This window comes from Ixodes scapularis, unplaced genomic scaffold (assembly GCF_016920785.2).
Source record: "Ixodes scapularis isolate PalLabHiFi unplaced genomic scaffold, ASM1692078v2 PGA_scaffold2__306_contigs__length_199485367, whole genome shotgun sequence".
Lineage (NCBI taxonomy): Eukaryota > Metazoa > Arthropoda > Arachnida > Ixodida > Ixodidae > Ixodes > Ixodes scapularis.
Window position 1 is genome coordinate 195856158 of NW_024609857.1, and position 22535 is coordinate 195878692.

At 45.7% G+C, this 22535-nt stretch overlaps 1 protein-coding gene across 5 annotated transcripts in view; it reads left to right on the forward strand.

Annotated features, from left to right (window-relative positions):
* Positions 1 to 22535, forward strand: part of LOC8037010 (putative inhibitor of apoptosis) — a 51306-nt gene that overhangs the window by 2046 nt on the left and 26725 nt on the right. For 2 of the 5 annotated variants that reach the window (XM_029976681.4, XM_029976682.4), the window contains exon 2: positions 14096 to 14293. In XM_029976681.4, coding sequence (XP_029832541.2) covers positions 14105 to 14293 — 189 coding nt within the window. In that variant the 5' untranslated portion in view covers positions 14096 to 14104. Of the gene's footprint in view, positions 1 to 4297; positions 4456 to 14068; positions 14294 to 22535 lie in introns of those variants that run through there. The other 3 variants (XM_029976683.4, XM_029976684.4, XM_029976685.4) reach the window with 2 other exon arrangements.

Here is a 22535-nt window from a genome sequence, read left to right on the forward strand (position 1 = left end):
ACATTCTCAAAGCGTGAATCTTGAGAGCGGTCGTGCGCCGTCAGAAGGCACAACCAGTCATTTCGGCTGACGGTCCTGCACCCCGCAAACGTTTGCTGCCGACTGTACATTTTGCAAATACCGCCAAAACTTCGCTCTAGTGAAATGAAGTTCCAGGGTCACCACATAAATGGCGCCAGCGTGTCGATGTGTTCTCCCGTTGTAAGAGGTTTTAAGAAGCTCGGTTCTTAAGCGCCGTTCACACATTTGTGGCCGAGTAGGACGGAGAGAGAAGACCAGTTTTTAAGCCTCTTGCAACATCTTAGGACCAGCTCCGTAGCAGTGCATCCAGTTCTAAGACGTCGCAAAAGGCTTAAAAAGCGGTCTTGTCTATCTCGGTCGTACTCGGTTGCAAATTTGTGAACGAGCCTTAATGCGCCGTTCACACATATGCAACCGAGTAAGACCAAGAGAGACCAGACCGGTTTTCAAGCCTCTTGCGACGTCTTAGGACCGGATGCGCTGCAGCAGAGCAGGTCCTAAGACGTCGCAAGAGGCTTTAAAACCGGTCTGGTCTCTCTCGGTCTTACTCGGTTCCACATGTGTGAACGGCGCTTAAAGGCTCTTTCACTCTTGCGACCTCTTATAACGGGGTGCCTTAAAACCTCTTACGAGAGGACACCCTGGCACCATCTATTGGGTACCAGCGTAAGCTTGGCGGTCCGGCATATTTTCTATTTCTCTGGCGCACTATACTGTGTCTCTTGGCTCAAAAAACTTTTGTCAGTGTTATAAATGAGCCGTTCTTATAGGCATTACGCACATTTGACCTCGGAAATCCCGCAAAACCTTCGCTGTTGTGAAATGCAGTTCCAGGGTCACCGCATAGATGGTGCTAGTATGTTCTCTCGTCCTAAGAAATTTTTCAGAGGTTTCAACAAGTCTGGTCTTTCTCGGTCATACTCGGTTGCAGGAGTATGGACGGGCCTTAAGAACAAGGAACACACTTTAGGAACGGTCCTAAAGAGTGGAGCACAAGTGACTTGGCAGCCATTTTAGGAAGTGCATGATCTTTTGAATTACTATTTTTTTCCTTGAGTGTAGTTGTACCTCTTTGCTTCCTTATTTTTTTTTTTTTTCTTATACTAGCCCCACTTTCTTATACTTGCCCCAAGTCGAGAGCTTATTGATCAAACCCTGGTGCATCGTGTAAATTTCTATCCTTCAGTGTCGCCCTATACTAGCCCCACTTTCTTATACTTGCCCCAAGTCGAGAGCTTATTGATCAAACCCTGGTGCGTCGTGTAAATTTCTATCCTTCAGTGTCGCCCTATACTAGCCCCACTTTCTTATACTTGCCCCAAGTCGAGAGCTTATTGATCAAACCCTGGTGCATCGTGTAAATTTCTATCCTTCAGTGTCGCCCCTCCCTCAGACATCACTGGTGTAAGAGCATCAGTGTGCAGACTTTTTTTTTGTCTGCAAAACTGTCCTTACAGTGTAGGCTTACAACATAATCCATCCTAATTCAATGAGTCGGCTAGATTATTTTTCTTGTGATGCCCCAGAACACTCCTATTGCAGGTTAGGAACTACTGCACGACTACTATACTTGTTTTCACCTCTAAAAAAAAAAAAAAAAAAAAAATACAAGTTTTGTGCAAAGTTGTTTTTGCAACATTTGGTTGTCGGGGGAAGAAGCGATGCTTTTGGCGTTAAAAATGTTTGTCTCGATAAGAAAACAACAATCTCATAAAACGCACCTACATATGTCCTAACTCTGCACATAAACGGGTAAATTAGTAATGTTCTGCGAGGAGCCAGACTTATTTTTACTACGGTACTTGATGTGAAAACGAGTGTAGTGCCCTCATTTGATTGGAGGAGCTAAATATTCTTGCTTGTTTGTAGCTCTAGATAAAGTATGCCACTCATTCCTTTTTTCCCAAAGTAGGAAATTGGTTACATAAAAATACAAAAAAAAAAAACAATTACTCATTTATATTTGGCTGCAAATATTCCACGGCTGTGATTGACTCCAAGAGGACACCGAGCCAATCCAAAAAGCTGCAGAACGTCGATTGCGTGCCCTCTTGGCCATACGACCTTCGCTTCCATATCGGCTCTACAGAAGCTGATATGGCAGTACTTCAAGCGTATATCGGCACTCTTTTACACCATTGTCTGATGCTGCATCAGACAATGGGGTCATTTGTCGGTTTGTATCACGTGGCTTATGTTTACTTGTTGGGGTTCGGTTCCTGGGTAACTATCTTCTTGCATGAAGCTGCGCTGGCTCTCCATTGGCGACTGCTAGGGTTCTGAAGTTAAACGGGACCCAGAAAACACTTTCTGCCTGGTTGATATTCCTGCCCTTTTCCTCCATGCCTTCCTAAAAATTCCTGCTGGCAGGAAACAGACACGAAAGCTCGGTGGAGGATAGGAAGGGGGGGGGCTTGCTTCTTTCCAGTTGTAGGCAATTTGATTTTACTGTGTCGTGGACAGTTGCAGCGAGGTGGTGGAGAGAAAGCGCTTATTGCATTCTTTCGTGAGGCTCGTCGGCGATAGCGGACGACACTGGCTGAAGTGACATTACTCGAGAGCGCAGCTTTATTTCATGGACAGTTTTTTTAGATTGGCTTTATGTTTGAAGAACCATACTATGCATTCTCAAATGCACCAGCAAAGTATTGGGTATAGCTGTTGAAAGAATCAACACCTACAACTTCCTAGTCTCATTCATAAGCTCCTCTCACCGATAACACTTGCCCGTTCGCTTGCCTTTGCGTGCTTTGACACCCTTGCACCTGTTTCACGTAAATACTGGCGAAGGCATCGCCGTCTCGTACGGAGGCAGGATGCCACCTGTCGGCTATATGCCTCTGCCCAACGTTTTCTTAACCTAGGCTAGTCATTCGTAAAAATAACCACAAGCTCTCAACAACATCACAAGAAAAGTTTGCAGAGGGTAATGCAATGTTTCGAGTGAATTCCATCGATGGTAGGTTTTGGGTGGCAGTTTGGTTGCTCTCTTCTGACGATGCACCGCCCCCCTGTGTCCTGGTTTCAGTCCTGGCCTAGGCAACGTCGACATGACAGGATTTATGATCCGATGCTTTGAGTTTTAGTTGCACATTGTAATTTGCATATGGGAATGTGGTAAGCCTCAGTGGTAAAGGGAGTCTGTGGCATATCTGGCCGGTCATTATCATTGTTCAAGAGGCTATGGATCGGCTTATCCTAAGTTTGAGAAGACAAACCGAAGTTTATTTCCTGCACCTAGTGGAGGTGAAAAGGAGACCAATAAAAACAGTCCAGAGCACAATTCGAATTGCCATCTGCCAAAAGCTTGCCAAACAAATATTTATTTAAGGGACACTAACTTGCACGACGTATGTGGATCGGTTGTACCCACTGTTTTTTACTGCTGTCGTTGAAATAGGCCTTGGAACTTTATCTGCTGGCTCGGGGAGTCTATTATTTCCTAGTCGGCCATTGTGGTCTGTGTACAACAAATACTCCAGACGTCCCGTGGTTAATTTGCACGTCATGATTTGTGATGAATCGCTTTGAAAAGAAATGTCTTGTCTGCTACCTTTTTGGCCTGTGTTTATATTTTTTTTTTTATGGGTCTACTCCCAGCTTTTCTTGTATGGTCCTAGTTCTGCTTCCCTGGTTGATGGTAGGAAATAACTTGTGTTGTCAGTTAATAATCTCCATACGTGTTTCTTTGTCCTGTGCTCCTGGTAATGACAATGCGCTCATCCGGTAATGATCCACCCTTGGCTCGCGCCACCAGTCTCCTTTTTGGCTATGCCATGACAGCTGTGTTACATTTTTAGTCTATACTCCGTTCATCCCTAAGCTGACAGTGCGGTGGAAGCTCCACATTCATCAGACTAGTCAACTGTCTCCCTTTCATAACCTGGTCCTGCTTTCTGTGCGTGGGTGGAAGCGGGAGTGTGATTGTGTGCTGATGAGCACATTGCCTCCACTGCCCCGTCGGCTTGGGACGAAAGGAATCAGTTGGCACGGGGTATGGTTTTATAGTAGAGATGGGCGGTCATCCAGACCGGTGGGCGGCAAAGCTATTGCCGCTTTCTGTACGGAGCAACCTGGCAGGCAGATACCAGACGACCTCTCTAAAGATATTCTCGAGAAAGGGAGAAGATTTTACTTTGTGGGAGCTGTCGCGTTATCTGTGCTATCGGTGCGCATGTTTTTTCCGCTTGGCGAAGATGTCCCCATAGTTGTGGAAGGTTCAAAACATGTACCTCCTCTGGTGGTTTTATCATCACCTCTGGTCAAGAGTCTGCGGGGCCTAGAGCAGTTTCTCCTGTTAATTTCTAGGAACATTGCCTCGTTGCTTTGTTGGCTCGTAAAGTTGCGAGCCATCGTAGTTAAGCCTGCTAATGCCTGGGTCAGATCACCACAATGGAACAGCTTCATCTCCATGTTACACTTTTGTTACCTTGAGTGAGTCATTCCATTCTTTGCTCGATGCCAAGGACTACTTTGCTACCTCTTTGTTAGTGCTCATTGTTTTTTGCCGTATGGGCTCGACTAATTAGATGAGCTATTATTACAGGGTCTACTAACCCCTGTCGATGAGCAATATTCTTTGCTTTGTTGAAGAATAAAAAATATTTTGTCTGGTCAACAGGACAAAACTTTTAATGAAACTCTTCCTAAAGGGGCAGCGCAACAATTTTAACATAAAAAGAATTTGCATGTTTCAATTTTTATATTGTTTATGTTACCAGAAGGAATGGAGGAACGACAGTCTCATTTATTTGGAATATTGCGATTCCGTTTCGTAATACCAAAGAAAGGAATTTCTTTGGAAAGGAATTCGCGATTTGCAGCCGCGGGGTGGTGGCCATGAGAACTAAGGCATGACTTGCAAAGGCTGTAATGTAATAAGTTGGCGAGATGTATCGTTATGTGCTCAATCTAGCACTATATTTGATAAATATTGTTGTTTCAACATGAGCAAATGCGTCGAAAAGCTCATATCATCGACAACATTGTACTATATTCAGTTTTAGTTGCCCCATCTGCCCGAGGGGAACAAACTATTCCTCTCTCGAGCCTCACCTCGTTATGCTGTAACGTTAGTGGAACTTTCTTACGGAAAGGCAAGCTATTTGCTCTCCCCCTCTTCCTTTCGCTCAGACCAAACGTTGCGGTGGCTACATGAATAGCAAGCGGAGGCCGTGCATGCACTGGAGGCTCTGAAAGAGAACCCAACCGGATACTCCCTATCCCCATTGCACGTCACTGCCCCGTGACTAGCATGTGACTCTGAAGAAGGTGGAACAGTTTAAAGTGGTTTGGAAGCACCTAAAACGTCAATTGTTTTACATTCTTTTTTTTTTTTAAAGAGCTAACGCGGGTAGGCAAATAATGTTTTCAATTCTTTAATACAGACGCGACTGGGAACAACTGCTACAATTATTTGACCAAAGTCCAAACATCGTTGCATGGCCTCTTTAAGGGGCCACTGAAAAGAAAAAAAAGAATATTTAAATAGTGGTTGGGACATGCGTGTCAAAAATAAATTTGAAGGGAAACTTCCTTTTTTATAGCAGTTTTGACTGTGCAAGATTTATTTTAAATTCTGCACTTCACGAATGACTTTACGGAATGGTCATAAACTCTTTCCACCTCAACGAGATGGCCATGCACTCTCTCCACCTAAATGTGATGGCCAATCCGGTCCGCCTCTCCTCCACGTGCCCAAAATGCTAAAAGAGAAAACAAGTGGAAAGGAGGTGACTACGGACTAAGACTACGCTTCTCGCACCGTCAATATTGCTTAAAAAAAAATAATTAGTGTAATATTTATTTTTAGACACAAATGTCCCAATCAAACTGCTTGAAAAAAAAAAAAAAAATTTTTCTTTTCAGGGATTTGTAAGGGAATGGTGCCACAGGCGTCGGTGCATAGTTTCCCGTTACCTTCTCTCTCTCTCTCTCTTTCTCGTTAAAACGCCTGAAGGGGTGGAGTGGAGGAACTGCTTAGAACGGGATGTTGTCTCACATCCCGTTTCGTCGGGAAATCAGTCGGCGATAAGGCTGGAGGGTTAGCAACCCGAGTTGCACTCACTGTGTCAAGAGCGCAACTTGGGGTGTTTCCTGAAGCAGCCCTTTGAAAAATTCAAGTGAGCACTTTCTCGTAAAAAGATTGAGAATGGAAAACTACTTTTTGGCTTTATGTGGCAGCTCTTTTTCCAGGAATGAATTCTCAATGGCATTAACTTAGAATGTGAAATTATTTTGAGTTTCAGTTTTTGTTAGTGATAGAATTAACTTTAGCCGGATCTAGAGATTCGCTGAAGCTGAATCTATCCCAAACTTTCACGCTAATTCGGCTTAAGTTTGGCCAAAATGTGGTATTCCTAGTAGACATCTTCTTTCTGACACTGAAATTTTAGAATCTGGTTTTTTCAATGTGACGAAAGAAGGTTCTCCTGTAATAGCGAACAAAGTTTCTGCCCCGTCAACCCGTTTTCAATTGCTTTCAAGCCAGGATGAGTTGTAGGGCTGGTTCCTAAGTTTAGATCCTTGGGAAATATTTTAGTGAAAGTATAATGTGGCCTTTTGTCTTTGCCAAAGGTCGTGATGCTTGGTGGGGATCGAATCACTGACCTCTCGTTTAAATGTCCGACACCCGACTTCCTGTCTGCTGGGCTAGCGAAGAGGCTTTGCTTAGCATGGTTATAGCTGGAATGTCCTCATGTTGCAGCAACTACTTGGTCACCACATTACTTTTGTCCCCGCTTAGGGGAGGGTAGACAACCCACGACAGAAGTGAACAATCTGGTTTGAAGAAAAAAACAAAGAGCTTTCATCGAGTGCCCTCTTTTTCTTTCTGGTTCTTTGTGTGGGTAATGGCCACACTTCACACTCTTTTTGCTCTATAGCTATTTGTGAATGCTGGGTCCTACTCAGTGTCAATGGAATGGCACAATGGGCCCATAAAAATGACTTCTGCTTTTCTTCTAAGAAAACTATTCCTGTTTGTTTTTTTTTCGGACGGGAATCGCCATTCTCTGACCCTGGAAGTTTGGGCCTCCTTTCTCTGCCTAATGGTAACCTCGGTTTGTAACAAAAGGGGCTCTTGTTTCTGTACTTTGGCCATACTGGGGCATTTGATGCAAGTTTCTAATAGGCGCTGCTTCGATTATGCAACTTCAGGTATTGTGTAATCTTTAGGGCGGCTCAGTTATTGCTATGTGCGGCATTTCGTGTGCAATGCCACATTCATGAGTTTTGAAGTGCAACGAAAGGTGGCAGTGTAGTTGCTGCCTTGATGTCTAATGTCAGTTTGCTGCATGTGCCTGTATGTCTTGAGACATGACAGCCTTGTGCTGTTAACTGGCTCATTTAGATATTGCAGAATGCGTGTAGCGAGGGGTCTCATTGCAAACAGCTAAAGGTTTCATGTTTTTACAGGTTCATGTAGAACTTTGCTGTGGTACCATTTGTGGGGTTCATGGCTAGGTCGATTTCAGATAATGGAGTGCAACTTGCCACGGCTAAATGTTTCTCCTAGCAGAGGGCAGTGTTTTTTCATTCTCTGCTCAGTTGCATGGACATTCCTTGGTGGCTGTAACTTGTCTGGGGTAAACCACTCAGGAAATTCCAGGCTGTTAAGGGAGGCAGTTAAGTGAAGCAATCGCATATCTGGCTTTTCCTCTAGGTCGGGCAAAAGTTGCCAAGCAGGATGTGAAAGTGAAATACTGGGAACTGATAAGGTATCTTGTCGTGTGTTGGGGCTCGAAAGCACGCCTGTGTCGGCTCCCAGCAGACCGGAAAGTGTTGCCTGCCATGGTCTTGCTTTTTTCCTTCTCTTCTTGTCGAGCATTATTTTGTTACCTCTTTACTCTATGGTCCCACTGCAGCTTTTCAGCTTTCAACAATTTCCTCTCGTAAAATTTGATGGAAAGGTGTCGATTTGGAGGAAAGTCGCACAAGTATCATTTAGAGCTCCATTGTTTAGATTTCTGGTGTGTTCCGAGAGAACCTCTTCGGAGAGCTCTGTGGCCGGCAACTCTGGGCAATTTGTTCCCCGTCAAACAGAGAGCGGCACACGCACTTGGTGGCATCTTCGCACGGAACTGCTTGACCTTTTGGAGACATGCGAGTTTTCCACTTGTAGGCCCCTCTAGTCAGAATTAATTTAAGCGGTAAAATATCAACTCGGTGAGTGACTTCAAATTTAACTCTTTAAAGAGACGATGAAGACGATTTTACTTAATTTTTTTAAATGGGGTTTTTATGCTTCTTGGGAACATAGCATGCTGCCCAATTTTTTGTAGACATTTGTGACGCATATTTCTGTGTTTACGAAAGAAGTAAAGAAACCGAAACTGAACCATCTCCATTCTCGTTTCTGGGCCTCCAAAAACGGAGGTGACGTCAAGTGTGAATAGTCGGTATCGGTAGTATTTAGGAGATCGAGACTCTGGTTACCGTGGTGGGTTATAGCAGCGCGGTGGCGCGGTCGTTTCGACGAATCTGTCAACATGGACGGCCATGCCGCTCTCGCGAGCGAGTTTGAGCTTCCGTTCAGTGACCCAACACAAACGGAATGGGAGTATGTGTGTGGCGGCCTCCGCCATCACCCGACGGAGACCGCCCAGCCGGCCAGCCGGTAACGAGCTGCCCGCATGCCGAAGTGCCCATAGTTGCTCATTTGCCGTTTCGCGTCCAGCGTAGCAAAGAAAAAAAGAATTATGCTGCTTTATTTACGGTTTAGTAATCATTTCCGGTTTGATTTATACTTTTCATGGTTATTCAAGCGGAAATTAGAACAGTATTTCTAAAAATCGCAAACCAAAACGTGACCGAGGGCACGTCTCTCGTTTCGACCAATCGCTGACGCGTCTCTTCTGACGTCGCGGTTCTTGGCCCCGCATGGGTCACGTGAGCTCCACTTCTGCTGGCTTCTCCCGCAACTCTCGGGGCGTGGCCCCAGTCGATCCCAGTACGATTATTACCGCGACTGTTTCATTGATTTGCGCGGCACACAAGCGTCGGTTTCGGCTGAAATTTGGGCAACGTGGCCCGAGACGTGCCTGGAACCCAGTTCAATCGCCAGAACAATGTTCGAAATTGCCTTCATTGTCCCTTTAACGCACTACGGTGAATATGTTCGGTTTGAAATAACTCTGCATTGTCCCGAATGTTTTCATTTGAAATGTTGAACTATACTAGCGGTATTTGCTCAGCGTATGACACTTCTCAAGGCAAATGAATGTGTGTAGTGAGTAAAACCCAGCGCAAGCCAGGGTTTCGATGCTAGGTTTTACATTAGAAAACATTTTCGTGTCTTTCCATTTTTAACTTTCCTGTCACTGCAGACTGCACAGTCTGTAAAACGCGGATGCAGTAAAAACTGCCATCTTGAGCACCCAAAAGCTTGCTCAAAATGCCCGTCCACGCACCAGCAAAACAAAGAAGAAAAAGATGCCTTGCCTTTCACAGCATTTGTTGGAGGGGAAAAAAAAATTGAGTATGCATAGTTTCCGTACCCATTAAGAGATGGCACAAGGTGAAATTGTTGGGAGGCACCCGACAGCAAAGGAGAAATGGGCCTGTTGGGGGACACTTGTCCAGGACGGGAGGATTCATTCGTTGGGAGGTCTGGCCCCAAAGGGTTAATGGCTGTTGCTTTCATTTTCTGCTTCACCTCGATGAACAAACCTTTTAGAGCTCGCTTGCACAGGCTACATCTAAAGGATATAATAGTAGGAAAGGTTCTGTAAAAGGAAAGAGGTGTTTTAATTTTAGGTGAGGTAATTTGTTGCATGGATGTCTAGATGGCGGAGTAGTTCGTCTCCCCCAAGGAGCGTGAGGCCTCTGTCGAGAAATTTCGCCAGTGCAGTGCAACCGCTAGTCCAGGGTGAAAACGTGCATCACGCAGTGGCGCTACACAAACACACGATGGTGCGATGTCCATCCAGATCAAAATGGGCAGAGACTTGAGTGCAGCATCTCCGAGTTTTGCAGTGCGGGCTTTCACTGTACGTCCTTCGAGCTGCAAGGTACTGACCCTCGACCATCAGAACTGCCTGTTACTTTTTTGTTGAGAAATGTTCTTTTGCTAAGCTGTGTGTGTATGGATTGCATACACATTTGTGTTGTGAACTGTGTTACCACGTGTTGAGACCCTCGACCTTCACCCTAATCTCAGCGAAGAACTGTAGGTGAACTTTACAAATAAGAATAATTATAAACTTCAAGTCAGAATCCATTACCCAGCAAAAACAAAAAATATCCTACTCATTCGACAGTTGCATTAAAAGTAAGCCTATTATGTGGTAGGACGTTTGATGTTGTTTGTTCTCTTCAGTACTTTTTAAGGTATATCATAATTTATTTTCATTGAGAACCGGAAAGAGATAGGTATTACAAAAAAGAGTGGGCATGCATGTAAATAAATAAATAAATAAATATAAAACAATGAACTCCGTAGTAAATTATGGTGGTGATATGAGCAAATTGGCACATTCTTCAAAAAATGAAATGCAGTGCGCAAACGATAAACGACACTACTTAGAGAGGACAAGGGTAGTAGCTGCTGCAAATATATTAGTGTTATTTATTGAAACAATGCAGTGATGTAGTGAATTCCACTCTTTTACTGCTCACGGTAGTGTAAACATTTGATGGGAGCCTGTGAATGAAGAAATTTCACATCATTTAAGAAAAAGGTCAAGACGGGGGAAAATACTGTGAAGCCGGGATCCTCCGAGGTGGTTGGCTGGCATAATCCTGATATGCTAGTATGTGGTCAGAGTAAGTAAAACAATGTGATCTATTTTGAACGGCCTCTAGGGTGTTATTTAAATATGATTACCATAAAGACCATATGGGGAAAGCGTATTCTATCTTTGGTCTTCCCAATGTGTAGTGTAGGCTGACGTATTATTGAAGGTGTCGCTAGTCTCGGGTAACGGTGTGAAAATCCGAGAGTATGGTTAGCATCAGCAGCGACACGTTATATGAGTAGTCCATGATAGATCATACATAGGAAACAAAGCATCACTGGGGTGCTAGCAATTTATATGGAAATGATTTAGTAAGTGATTGGGCATGAAAACAAAAGGATTTTAGATTTATTCGAATTTAGAGCCATTTGCCATTTTTGGTGCCACTGAGTTATTAATGTGAGATCATTCTGTAAAGTTAGTTGATCATTGTGGGAATGAATAGGTTTGTAATCTACAGTATTATTAATGCAATCGTCAGCAAAAAACCACACGGATGAAGAGATAGTAAGATTAGTGATGGACCAAATCTGCCGAACTTCAGATTCAGCAAAGTTCAGTGCACGCCGAACTTTTGAAGGCAAGTGCGGTAAAGATTCGCCAAAACTTTGCCGAACGTCTGCGCCCGCATATGATTCTCTTCATTAATTTGTCTCAAGGACAGAAGATTAATCAGGAATTGATGCGGTCCACTGCGCAAATGACCATTGATGTGGTACATTCTGGGTAACGTGATTTTCATTCGACCTTTTCAACAATGCAACAAGGTAGCTGCGACATTGACTGACAAGTACTTTAAAGCATTCCTAAAACTGAACATGAAACTATCATGCTCAATGTTTCGCATTGCGCATTCCTAAGGCTCTATTATATCCTGACGTTGAGTGCAACAAACATAGCGTGGCACAGATAGTGGTCATTTGGTTGGCCGGCGAGCAGGAACTCATTACTGCGACCAATCCGAATCTGTGTGTGCTGCATTACGCCATGTTTGCTATGCTCGACGTCGGAGTATAACAGATCTTCCCATCTTCCTAAATGTCTGCATGTGTCCTAACATCAGACACTGGCATTTTAAAAGTTAAAAATGAGACGTTGTGAATATGGGACGCACACTTTTATACAAAGCTGGCGTCAAGTAACTGAAATCGAAACATGCATATTTACAATATTGTTGTTATCTATTCTGGTGAAGGCTCAGCAGCCGGTGCATTCTTTTTCACACACAAAACGGTGACTCGCAGAGAACGTAAGAACAGTGTTACTGCCTTCATTTTAACAATGTACACACTTGCAGACTTGCGCTGATGAGGCCTCAAAACCAAAATTTGCATATTGTGAATGCGCCCGCTGCTACCCAAACTCGTTATCACACCACTTCTGTGAAAAGTCACTTTAAAATTGCCAGTAAACACACAAAAAGGGCACCGATACAATTATATTGTAAAATATCACGTTATTTAGTAATAACTGTGTCAATATTCATATTCATTTATGCAAAAATATTAATTTTTGCATAAAATGTTTTATGCAAAAAAAATTTATTTTTTTTTTGCATGAAAGACTAAATATTTTTGTTAAGTCTGACAACAATGTAATTTTGCCGAAACTTTAGAAAAGTTTGGCATCTCAATCTTCCGCAAAACTTTGGCCCATCCCTAGCTATTATGAAGGTCTTCATGTGTATTAGAAATTAAAGAAGGTCAAGTACCTTTCCTTCAGGGACTCCAAATGTTACCGTACAGGTTGGAGAGTTCACGTGCATGGAAGAATGCTGGGTGTCATTAATCAGGAATTCAGAGATCCAATTGACAACACAGGCGTGAATATTAAAACTTCTAAGTTTTAATAAAGGTATTGATGAGGGACTTTACGTCAAATTGACTTGGAAAATAAAATGAGAATGGTGTCAATATTGTACTGAAACCTGAACAAATGTCGGTGAGCTGGTGAGAAAAATAGGGCAGTAGTTACTAATTAGCTGGTGGTCAGCCGTCTTCTGATTGGGGATTATGTTAACAATTTTCCAATCACATGGAATTTCGGAAAGCCTGAGTGACTGCGAGATATGTTAAAGGGAACAGTGATGTTTTTAGTGTTTATTAATATTTTCAAAGTACTTTGGTCCTCCCTGAACTAGAAGATGCATTCAGTTGATTGACTGCTTTCGGTACACTGTAGTGGTCAATTATGATTGAATTGATATCAGGGTGAGAGTGATATGAACTCTAATAAAATTTGTCACATTGAAAGATTGATTTGGTGCTACAGATGCAAATGCAGACATGCAGAGGTAATTTAGGGTACTTAAAGTGTCTATAGCCACAAGGTTTATAGTTGGCTATGAGAGAGATTTACTGATCTGCTTCCAAAGGTATATCGATGTTTGTGCAATATTCAGCCGTCATATAAAGTCATTCTTCTATGATTCTTTAAGGACCTGGAAGGCAAAGATGTAACCTATTTATTTTTCATTAGTAGTCGCACCATTAAGCACCTACTGTCTTCCCCCCTCGACAGCTTTGTAGCACGAGGCTACTCTAAGCAGGTTTGCATTTAGGGTCCATGCCATCTGCTTGCTGGAGTTGTGGGTATAGAGTGCAGTAACCTAGGGCCTTATTGCGGTTCAAAGCAAAAAAAGTCTTTAGCGAGCACGATTAAAAAAAAATCCACATCAGATTTATTGTAGAAAACCTCGGACAGTGGCAAGTTAATCTGCCTTATAATGGCGTCTCACGACTGTTGGGGATGGATGCTTTGGTCATTGCAGTACGACTGCTAACTTGTGTGGCCTTCGTGTGCGTCACGGGGTACTGATAACAAGACTGCAAGATTAGTGCAATGTTCATAAAAATCGAAATAAGTGGGATCAAAGAATGGACCCAGGAAGGATCTTTGGATTCTGCAGCTCGAGCTCGCCCCACGTGCTCCGAGCTGGGGTGCACTTGGGGCACCGCAGGATGTTTGCAGGGTCTTTACTAACTACACAAGTTTTTTTCACACCTACCTTTGTGGGAGACGTGGCCAGCGGCTCCGCTTTTCACAACCTTTTAATCTCGTCCTTTTTTAATTAGATTGTCCTTGACTTTAGGGGACCATTTCTAGTAAAATATATAAAATAGCGCAACAGAAACAAGGACAAGAAGTAAACAGGACAGGCGCTTCTATTTCTTCCTTTGAGAGGGAACGAGTCGCCTTTCTTACACTTTATCTTTTGTCTCTGTAAAAGAAATGGTAACGAATGACAGTGGATAAAAAAATTATTGTCTTTCTGACCATTAAACTACCATTGGTGTGGATTGTGGCCGCAGTTGACGTGTGTCGTGGGCCCCTCGCAGCCGTGCAGGATGCTGGAGATGGGCCAGATGGCGTTCACGCACCGCCGCCCTGAGGTCACCTCGGTGGTGGATGGGCCCACAAACTCCCACTTGAAGATGGCCGCTCCCGCAGTCGCTACGGCCAGTGACGCAGCACCCAGCTCCCTCGACCTGACGCAAGAAGAGCACCGGCGCCGTACCTTTGACAGCTGGCCCCAGGTCAGTGTTGCTAACTTATGGGGGTCCTGGATCGAAGACCTTCGACAGGGTTCCCCCGCTGGTCCACTGAAATCCTTGAAAGTGTGTCTATAGGAAAGCGCCAATTGCAAATCATATTTTTTTATTGTCCCTAAAATAGCCCGTGATTTCAGTCCTAGTACAGAAATATAATGCTCTACGCTTCAAAATCGTTGATCCAAGCCTTGAAGATTATCATTGTTTTATTTTTAATCTTTTTGTCAGTGTTTCACTAAATAATTTCGAACTACAGTTTTAGAGGAACCGGCATGGACGCCCTGAACCTGCTTCCTTAATCGATGCTCCTATTGAAACTTGAACAGAAAAAGGTCAACTCTGCCGGAGACCGCCGTAAAATTCCGAATTAATGCCCAGCCACGGTGAAGAGATTTATGGGGAAAAGTATCGGGTGGACAGGCATTTCGGGATGAGATAACAGTTTCGTTAAGAAGTGAGCGATGAACGCGCGGGCGCCTAGAAACTCGTACGAAGTGGGAACCAACGTCCGGGACGTGGTTCCCGCGAGATCGGTTCCCACTTTGTGCTCCAGAGCGCTGCTTCCTGACCTTAAAGAAGTCGTGCAACCATATCGGGTTGGAATGTTCCTCACTTTACGCAAGCTTACGAGCACTAGTGGATCCAAGTATACACACACGCAACGCCGCTGACCAAGAAGCTTTTTTGTTGCGGCATAATCTCGAGGATAAATACAGACTCAATGTCCATCGCAAAGCCTGATGGTGTAGTCGTTGGGATCGTAGTGGAGGCGTAGTCATGGGTAGCACCTGTGGTGACAATATTGGAGTGCGGCTCGTAGGTTGGACATCAGCACTGCGTGGGCACTCAACTTGGGCTCGTGACAATCGATGCCTCAACAGGCCTCCGGGTAGCAGCTTGTGTCCAGTCGGCAGAGGTCGGCATTTTAGGTCGCCCTCACTCACCCTCACCCTCACAGCCCCACTCACCTAAGCCCCTCACTCACCCTCACCCTCACAGCTACACTCACCTTCAGCCCCTCACTCACCCTCACAGTCACACTCACCCTCACTGAACCTCACGGCCCTCACGCCCTCACCGCCCTCACGGCCCTCACAGCCCTCACTCACTCATGGCCCTCACGCCACTCACCGCCGTCACGCCACTCACCGCCGTCACGCCACTCACCGCCGTCACGCCACTCACCGCCCTCACGGCCCTCACCGCCCTCACGGCCCTCACCGCCCTCACGACCCTCACGCACTCATAGCCCTCACAGCCCTCACCGCCCTCACGGCCCTCACGCCACTCACCGCCTTCACGCCACTCACCGCCTTCACGCCACTCACCGCCCTCACGCCACTCACCGCCCTCAGGCGCCTCACCGCCCTTGCGGCCCTCACACGTACCCCTCACGCCTCACGCCACTCACCGCCCTCACGCCACTCATGCCAGCTTCAGATGGGGCAATTTCGCCCATTAACTTTACGTCGCAACACCAGCAACACGGGCCGCCCACGATCACACGCAGCAACCAATTGCTGCAATTTGCCATCGTCATCATAAAATGTTATTTTTCTTGCATTATTTAGACGCAATTACGTGTTATAAACATGTTTTTATGCATTTAAATCTCGTTAAGAATACTAATGCACCTTTCTGAAACAGTTTATTTCCAAAAAAACGATCGATTTCAAACCAGAACCAAGTCTTTCGGTGTCATCATCACCGGCACGTGGTATCACGTGAAAATTTTGCGTCCCTGATTGGATGCAGCCGCTTCAAACGCATTCGAATTGCTCCGAGTTGCTTGCTTATTTCGAGCCGGACCCGATCTCAGCAATTCGTGTCGATCTAGGGAAAGCTACAGAACAACCCGCCATTACCACCAAAATTGCTGAGAAAGATGCTCGATCTGAAGGGGGCCTCACGCACTCACCGCCCTCACGCGCTCATGGCCCTCACACCACCTCATGTACTCACCACCCTCACGGCCCTCACGCCTCTCATGCCACTCACTGCCCTCACGCACTCATGGCCCTCACACCCCTCACGCACTCACCGCCCTCACACCACTCACGCACTCATGGCCCTCACGCCACTCACCGCCCTCACGCCCCTCACGCACTCATGGCCCTCATACCCCTCACCGCCCTCACCGCCCTCATGGCCCTCACCGCCCTCACCGCCCTCACGGCTATCACCGCCCTCACAGCCCTCACGGCCCTCACTCACCCTCACACTCACGAATTTTCCTGGTTCAGAAACTCACTCACCCTCACCTCACCTGTGAAGATGAGGGTGAGTGAGGGTGAGTGAGGGCCCTCATGAGTGAGGTTTGCCGAGGTATGCCAGTCGGTGCGGTTGTGGTGTCTTGGCTTCTGTTGAGGCGTCGTGATGCACATACTCCAAAGCCGGATCGCCACCCATTAACAAACACTTTTATTAATCGACCTCATTGCCGTCCCCGTAACCCAGCTCCATTCTTTTCTCCTTTTTCCGCCCCCGTCCTAGGCCTGGCCTTACAGGTCCATTTTTTTGAGGCCAGGTGGTGCTAGCTGTGGGCCGGCAAATGATCGGACGACACTACAGCGGTGATGGGAGTAGCCAAACCCCGACAATGTCTGAGATGCGGCGCATGCCCTGTGCTTTGAGAACTTCTGTGCGTGACTATGATGAACATTGGCGGCATGCGATCAGCACCTGATATTGTGGCCACTTGTTCTGGCTGCGAGTTTAGGGAGCTAACTGTGCGTATTTCTTTTTAATTTTTTGTGACTGTTGTTGTGTAAAGAGAGGAACAAGTCATATTTTGCAGGTTATGCGATGCATGCAGAAAAGGCATGCAGAAAATAATTTTCTATCTGCAACAGTCGTTACCCCTTTTTTAGGGTGGCCTTTGCAGCAGTTTATACTCGCATTGGCGGTTCGCATGCATGTCAGCGGTCGCTAACAATGGCAGAAGAAAAACACCAGTGCGTGCATGAATGAGCACATGGCTTGGGCAGCGGCGGCGGCGATGAAAAACATGGAGGCCATGCACATCTGTTGCTGCATTCTTTTTGTTTCCATATGATTTTACCTTTAGCAACTGCTGGCACTCACCGCCGAGAGCAGTGGTGAAAGAGATGAGGCTTGAGCACAAAGAAGACACGATGGTAACCGTCTCTTCTAAGGGTTGTGTCGCAGTAGTTTAAAGCATGCTTAACCCCATTGGAGCCGTCGCGGTCCTGTTTTTCCCGTAATCCTGAAACTCCAGCCCATGCTATTTCAGCCAGTAGCATAATGGCTGCAGTGAGTCTAGTTGGACGGTGCATGCACTTTATAGGGTGGGCGATATTTCCGTAGCTCTCCGTTGCTGCTATTCAGCCAAAGAAATGGGACAGGTGTCTGTCCACTTCGGAATCTTACAGTAAGTACTTAATAGGTCCAGTTTCTTCTCGTATCTGTTAGATTCTGTCAAATAAAGCGTGAAACAATTTGGAAACTTCTCACTTTGTGTGAATTCTGAACCCCGGAGCTTTACTTAATTGCTTTAAAACTTTTGTTTCCTCCTTTGGAGTGGTTTTGTAGTGCAAACATTTTTAACTTTCCTTCCCGACTTTTGGAGTTGCTCGAGGAGTTGTAGATTTAATCTGTGCGAGGTACTATTTCCTTCTTATTTTTGTTCACAGAGGGCACTCTTACGTTCGACTGGGTGGTATACTGAGGCAGTGGAGCATTGAAATAAAGTTTTGTTCTTACAAATGGCAAAGAAAAGAAACAATAAAAGCTGCTCAGAAGTTGTTCAGAGCAAAAATCACAACGCTTAACGTTCTAGTTCCTGTTTTTAGAAATAATCCATCTCTATCCCGTTAATGAGTTGCTCCCACGGCGTCTAGTCCCTGGACGAATCACTCGGCGGGCCTCGAGTCTTGGTTGCCTCGGAATCAACATGCGATTCCTTGTTGTTCATTGTTTGGTGCTCGAAGTTTGGACGGCGGCCATGTGGAGTGATGCCAGATGCCGGTTCCCGTTCCTCGGAGCGTAGCCGCGTGCTCCAGCCGATGTCGAACGATCCTGCTTTCTCCTTTTTCTCGAACACAATCTCTTCCTTTTCCTTCTTCTTGGACTGCACGAAAGTCCATCTCGTTTTCCTTCTCTTCTTCCTTCACAACGATGACAGTCTCGTATAATTTCGATCTAGTCGGTGCTCCAAGCTCTTTTTCTGTTTCATGATCCCACCGCTAGCCCATGCTGGTTTTTGCTGCACACTGGGGATCGATGGTAAGTCTCTTTTCCTCTCGTCCCGTCTTTTCCTCTGGGTGGCATCGAAGAGAATTAATTGTGCATCCCCCACAAAAGACGCGGCCTGTTCCATTGGCGACAACCTGTCGTGCTCCTACGAATCTTCGGAGAACTGGGTCTCCTACGTGGGTCCAGGTTGTTCAAAGTAATGCATTTTTTTGCGTTTGGCCATTGGCGACGGGCCAATCAAAGGGCAGCATAGAGACCATGCTGGGAACGCGCCATGATAGGTAGCCAAGTGCACGTCGTTATTGGTTGAGGTCGTGGAGAAACAAAAGCGTGTGGGCGCATCTGGGGGGCAAACAAATGCACAAAGTGCACAAAGAGCAGACGAACTTGCATGCCTATCGGCCATAGTTGTCGGTATTATCGGTGCTCTAAAACTCCTCGTCTACGAAGTCTCTTTAGGGTCCGATCCGAAACCTTTTCGGCCAGGAGCTCTCACGTGAGCGGTAGACCTGTTCAGCGTGCCTTAGCCTCGCTCACTTACCCCCGTGTCTTTTGCTGTACATAAAAAAACTCTGTTAGTTGTGGCCTGCTACTTCAATGTGACCTCTCTCGAAGTGTGTACAAGATGCTCCCAAACGCCACACGGAATGTTTTGAGAAGGAGCACGAGTCCCTGAAGGACGCAAAGAGGAGACGGGTAAATGAAGCACATGAGTATGGGTGGACGAAGCTTGTGGAAGAGAAGTCTCCTCTGCTTGGCAGGGTGTCTTCACTCAAGTATCTCCTAAATAATGTCGGAGCACTTTAATACGCTACTGGTCACAAGACTTTTTTTGTAACGCTATGGCTGACGCAACCACGCGTGGTGCTAGCGTCGACAAGGGGGCTGGAAGCCGCCAGTCTAGCCTGCACTGCTGGGAGGCTGGCAACCCGCAAGTGTGTCGGAATTTGGAACCCACCCAGAACCAGCCACTATAAATCGAGATAACATGTCCCTGCACTGACAGTGTTGCTCCTTGATGTAAGCGTCTTCTGCTCTGTACGCTTAATCAACTGCTCAACCAACAAAGTAATATTGGTTTTATTCGTTTTTCTTTTCTCAAAATTGCCTTTCAAAACCCCCCCTCACCGTAAAACTTCAGCGCCGCTTCTAGCACCATCTAGTAGAGCCTGTGCGAACCAGTACGGTCAGTTGCCCAGCTCTTTTTCGCACGCAAAAGCATTGTTTTCTTTGAAAACAACCGAAAGAAGCTTGCTTGTAAGTTACCCTGTTAGAGACCAATGAAGAATGACCAGTGCATGCATACAGTGATCAAACACAAACATAGCAATATTTCTGTGTACAATAAATAGTTTCTTGAGCACTTCTTGTACAGTAAAACCTCGTTAATTCGGATCTCATGGGACCGGCAAAAATGTCCGAATTATCCGAAAGTCAAAATATCGAAAGGACAAAGAAAACAGCGCGAAAATGTTTTCCTGTGACATACCTTTATTTTTAGAAGAAATCTGTTATTACCGCCTGCTTTCTGGACAATACTTGGGCGGAGACGGCAACTTTCCTTAGCGCGGTCGAGTGCTCCACCGCACTCTCACTGTCGGAGCTACGCATCCCGTGCGCGGACTATATAGCACAGCAAGGCCTCTTCTAGTTTCGGGTGTACCACCTTCTAAGGCCGCTTTCTTTTCGCGTTGAACTTCTCGGTCTCGAAAGCTTGTAGGATATCGGCCTCAATTTTCACGTACGTGGCGAAACTGCTTCTCTTGACGTCGTAACTTTCCGTCACTTGTCGAGAGACGCCGTCCTTTAAGGCCCTCAGTATTTCCACTTCCGTCGCTAAATTCTCAGCCTAGCACAGCTGCTACGGAAAACGAGTAGCACAACTGACCAATAATCGGAGCGGCGAAATCGCGACACCCGGCGCTATTTTTCCCAAGCGCGCCGATAGCGAGAGTGCCTGTCACGTTGCATTTTTCAACGCGGGGGTGGCTGGCGAAAAATTGAGGGTTAAAATGGCGGGCTTTAGGATCCCCGCGTTGAGGCATGAAACGTGACTGTCACTCTCGCTATTGGCACGCTCGGGAACAATAGCCCCGCGTGTCAGGATTTTGCCATTCCGGTCGTCGGACACTTGTGCGACTCTTTTTCCGTTGCAACTATGCTTCCGCCGCTTCCATGCCAGGAGAGTAACGTGCTGAAGCATGGCAATACAGAGCAAAACTGGTGCGAAACAGGGAGAACCGGAAGAGCGAAGAGCCATGGGAAAACCGGAAAAACCACGTGTGCACCTCGTATGGATAGCGGTCATACCCTTTGGAACGGACAGTAGCTAGCGCCACCTGCCGAATTTGTCCGAATTAACCATAGTTCGCCGCGTTCCCTCCGAATTAATGAGCATTTGCTGCCATTGTCTAATACATACGTTTGACGGGACCGGATTGGCAGTTCAAATTATCCGAATTTCCGAATTAGCGGGGGTTGAATTAACGAGGTTTTACTGTATTTGCAAATCTGGGGTGGCTCGCTGAGAGTGGGGCGGCCAAGCAAAAATGCCCCCTTTGGAACAGTACCGCCCCTGGTGGCAGATATCACCCCTGTATCAACAAAATTTCATGATCAGTAGGGAATGGAAGGACTAAATAAGAAAGCACTAACACCCCCAAATGCCTTTTTTTTTAAATTTACCAAACAATTGGAGATGATTAAAGAAACAATGAAGACGATTTTATTTAATTTTTTTAAATGGTGTTTTTATGCTTCTTGGGAACATAGCATGCTGCCCAATTTTTTGTAGCAATTTGTGACGCGTATTTCTGTGCCTACGAGAGAAGTAAAGAAACTGAACAATCTCCATTCTCGTTTCTGGGCCTCCAAAAACGGAGGTGACGTCAAGTGTGAATAGTGGGTATCGGTAGTATTTAGGAGATCGAGATTCTGGTTACCGCGGTGGGTTATAGCAGAGCGGTGGTGCGGTGGCGCGGTCGTTTCGTCGAATCTGTCAACATGGACGGCAATGCCGCTCTCGCAAGCGAGTATGAGCTTCCGTTCAGTAACCCAACACAAACGGAACGGGACTACGTGTGTGGCGGCCTCTGCCGTCACCCGAGGGAGACCGCCCAGCCGGTCACGAGCGGCCCGCATGCCGAAGTGCCCATAGTTGCTCGTTGGCCGTTTCGCGTCTAGCGTAGCAAAGAAAAAACATTTATGCTGCTTTATTTACGGTTTAGTAATCCTTTCCGGTCCGAATTATGCTTTTCATGGTTACTCAAGCGGAAATTAGAACAGTATTTCTAAAAACCGAGAACCAAATCGTGACCGAGAACTCGTTTCGACTAATCACTGACGCGCAGTGTTGCCAGATGGAGAAAAAAAAAGTCAGCAGATTGATCCCCAAAAAGTCAGTAGATTTGCACAAAAATCAGTAGATTCCACGAAATATGTGTTTTGCCATGTTTTGCTATCTCCATTAATACACACTTCAAAGAAATAGTATAGAGTAACAAATAACATGGTAATAAACACAAATAAAAATGAAAGAAAAAACCAAGACCAGTTCTCAAGTAACTTTATATGAAGGACAAATTAAAATGACACCATAAATGTTTTTGTTTTAGTCATTATTGACTGTTTCGATGATTATTCTTTAGAATCGAGACTGAGGCACTTTTGGGATCACAGATGAAGGCGACAGTGCGACGTTTACCTATCGCTATTATTGAAACAAAACCGAAACAAGACGCTCCGGCAAGTGCGCGCGAACATGTCCAATGGAAGTCCTCTGCATGCTGCCATCTTTCCTCACTGGGCTGTGGAAGGTTTTTGAAGCAACGCCGTTGGTCCGGAGCACTGTTGAGGCTACGCGTTGTCTGCTACGGGCTTCTTTCTTTTTCGCCTGACCCAAAGTTTGCGTTCAAACGTGGCGAAACTTCATTCGTTAGCTTTTTAAGCCACCGAGGAATAGGATTATACAATTTTCTTGCCACAGCCTGAAAAATAAAAGAAAATAACTGAA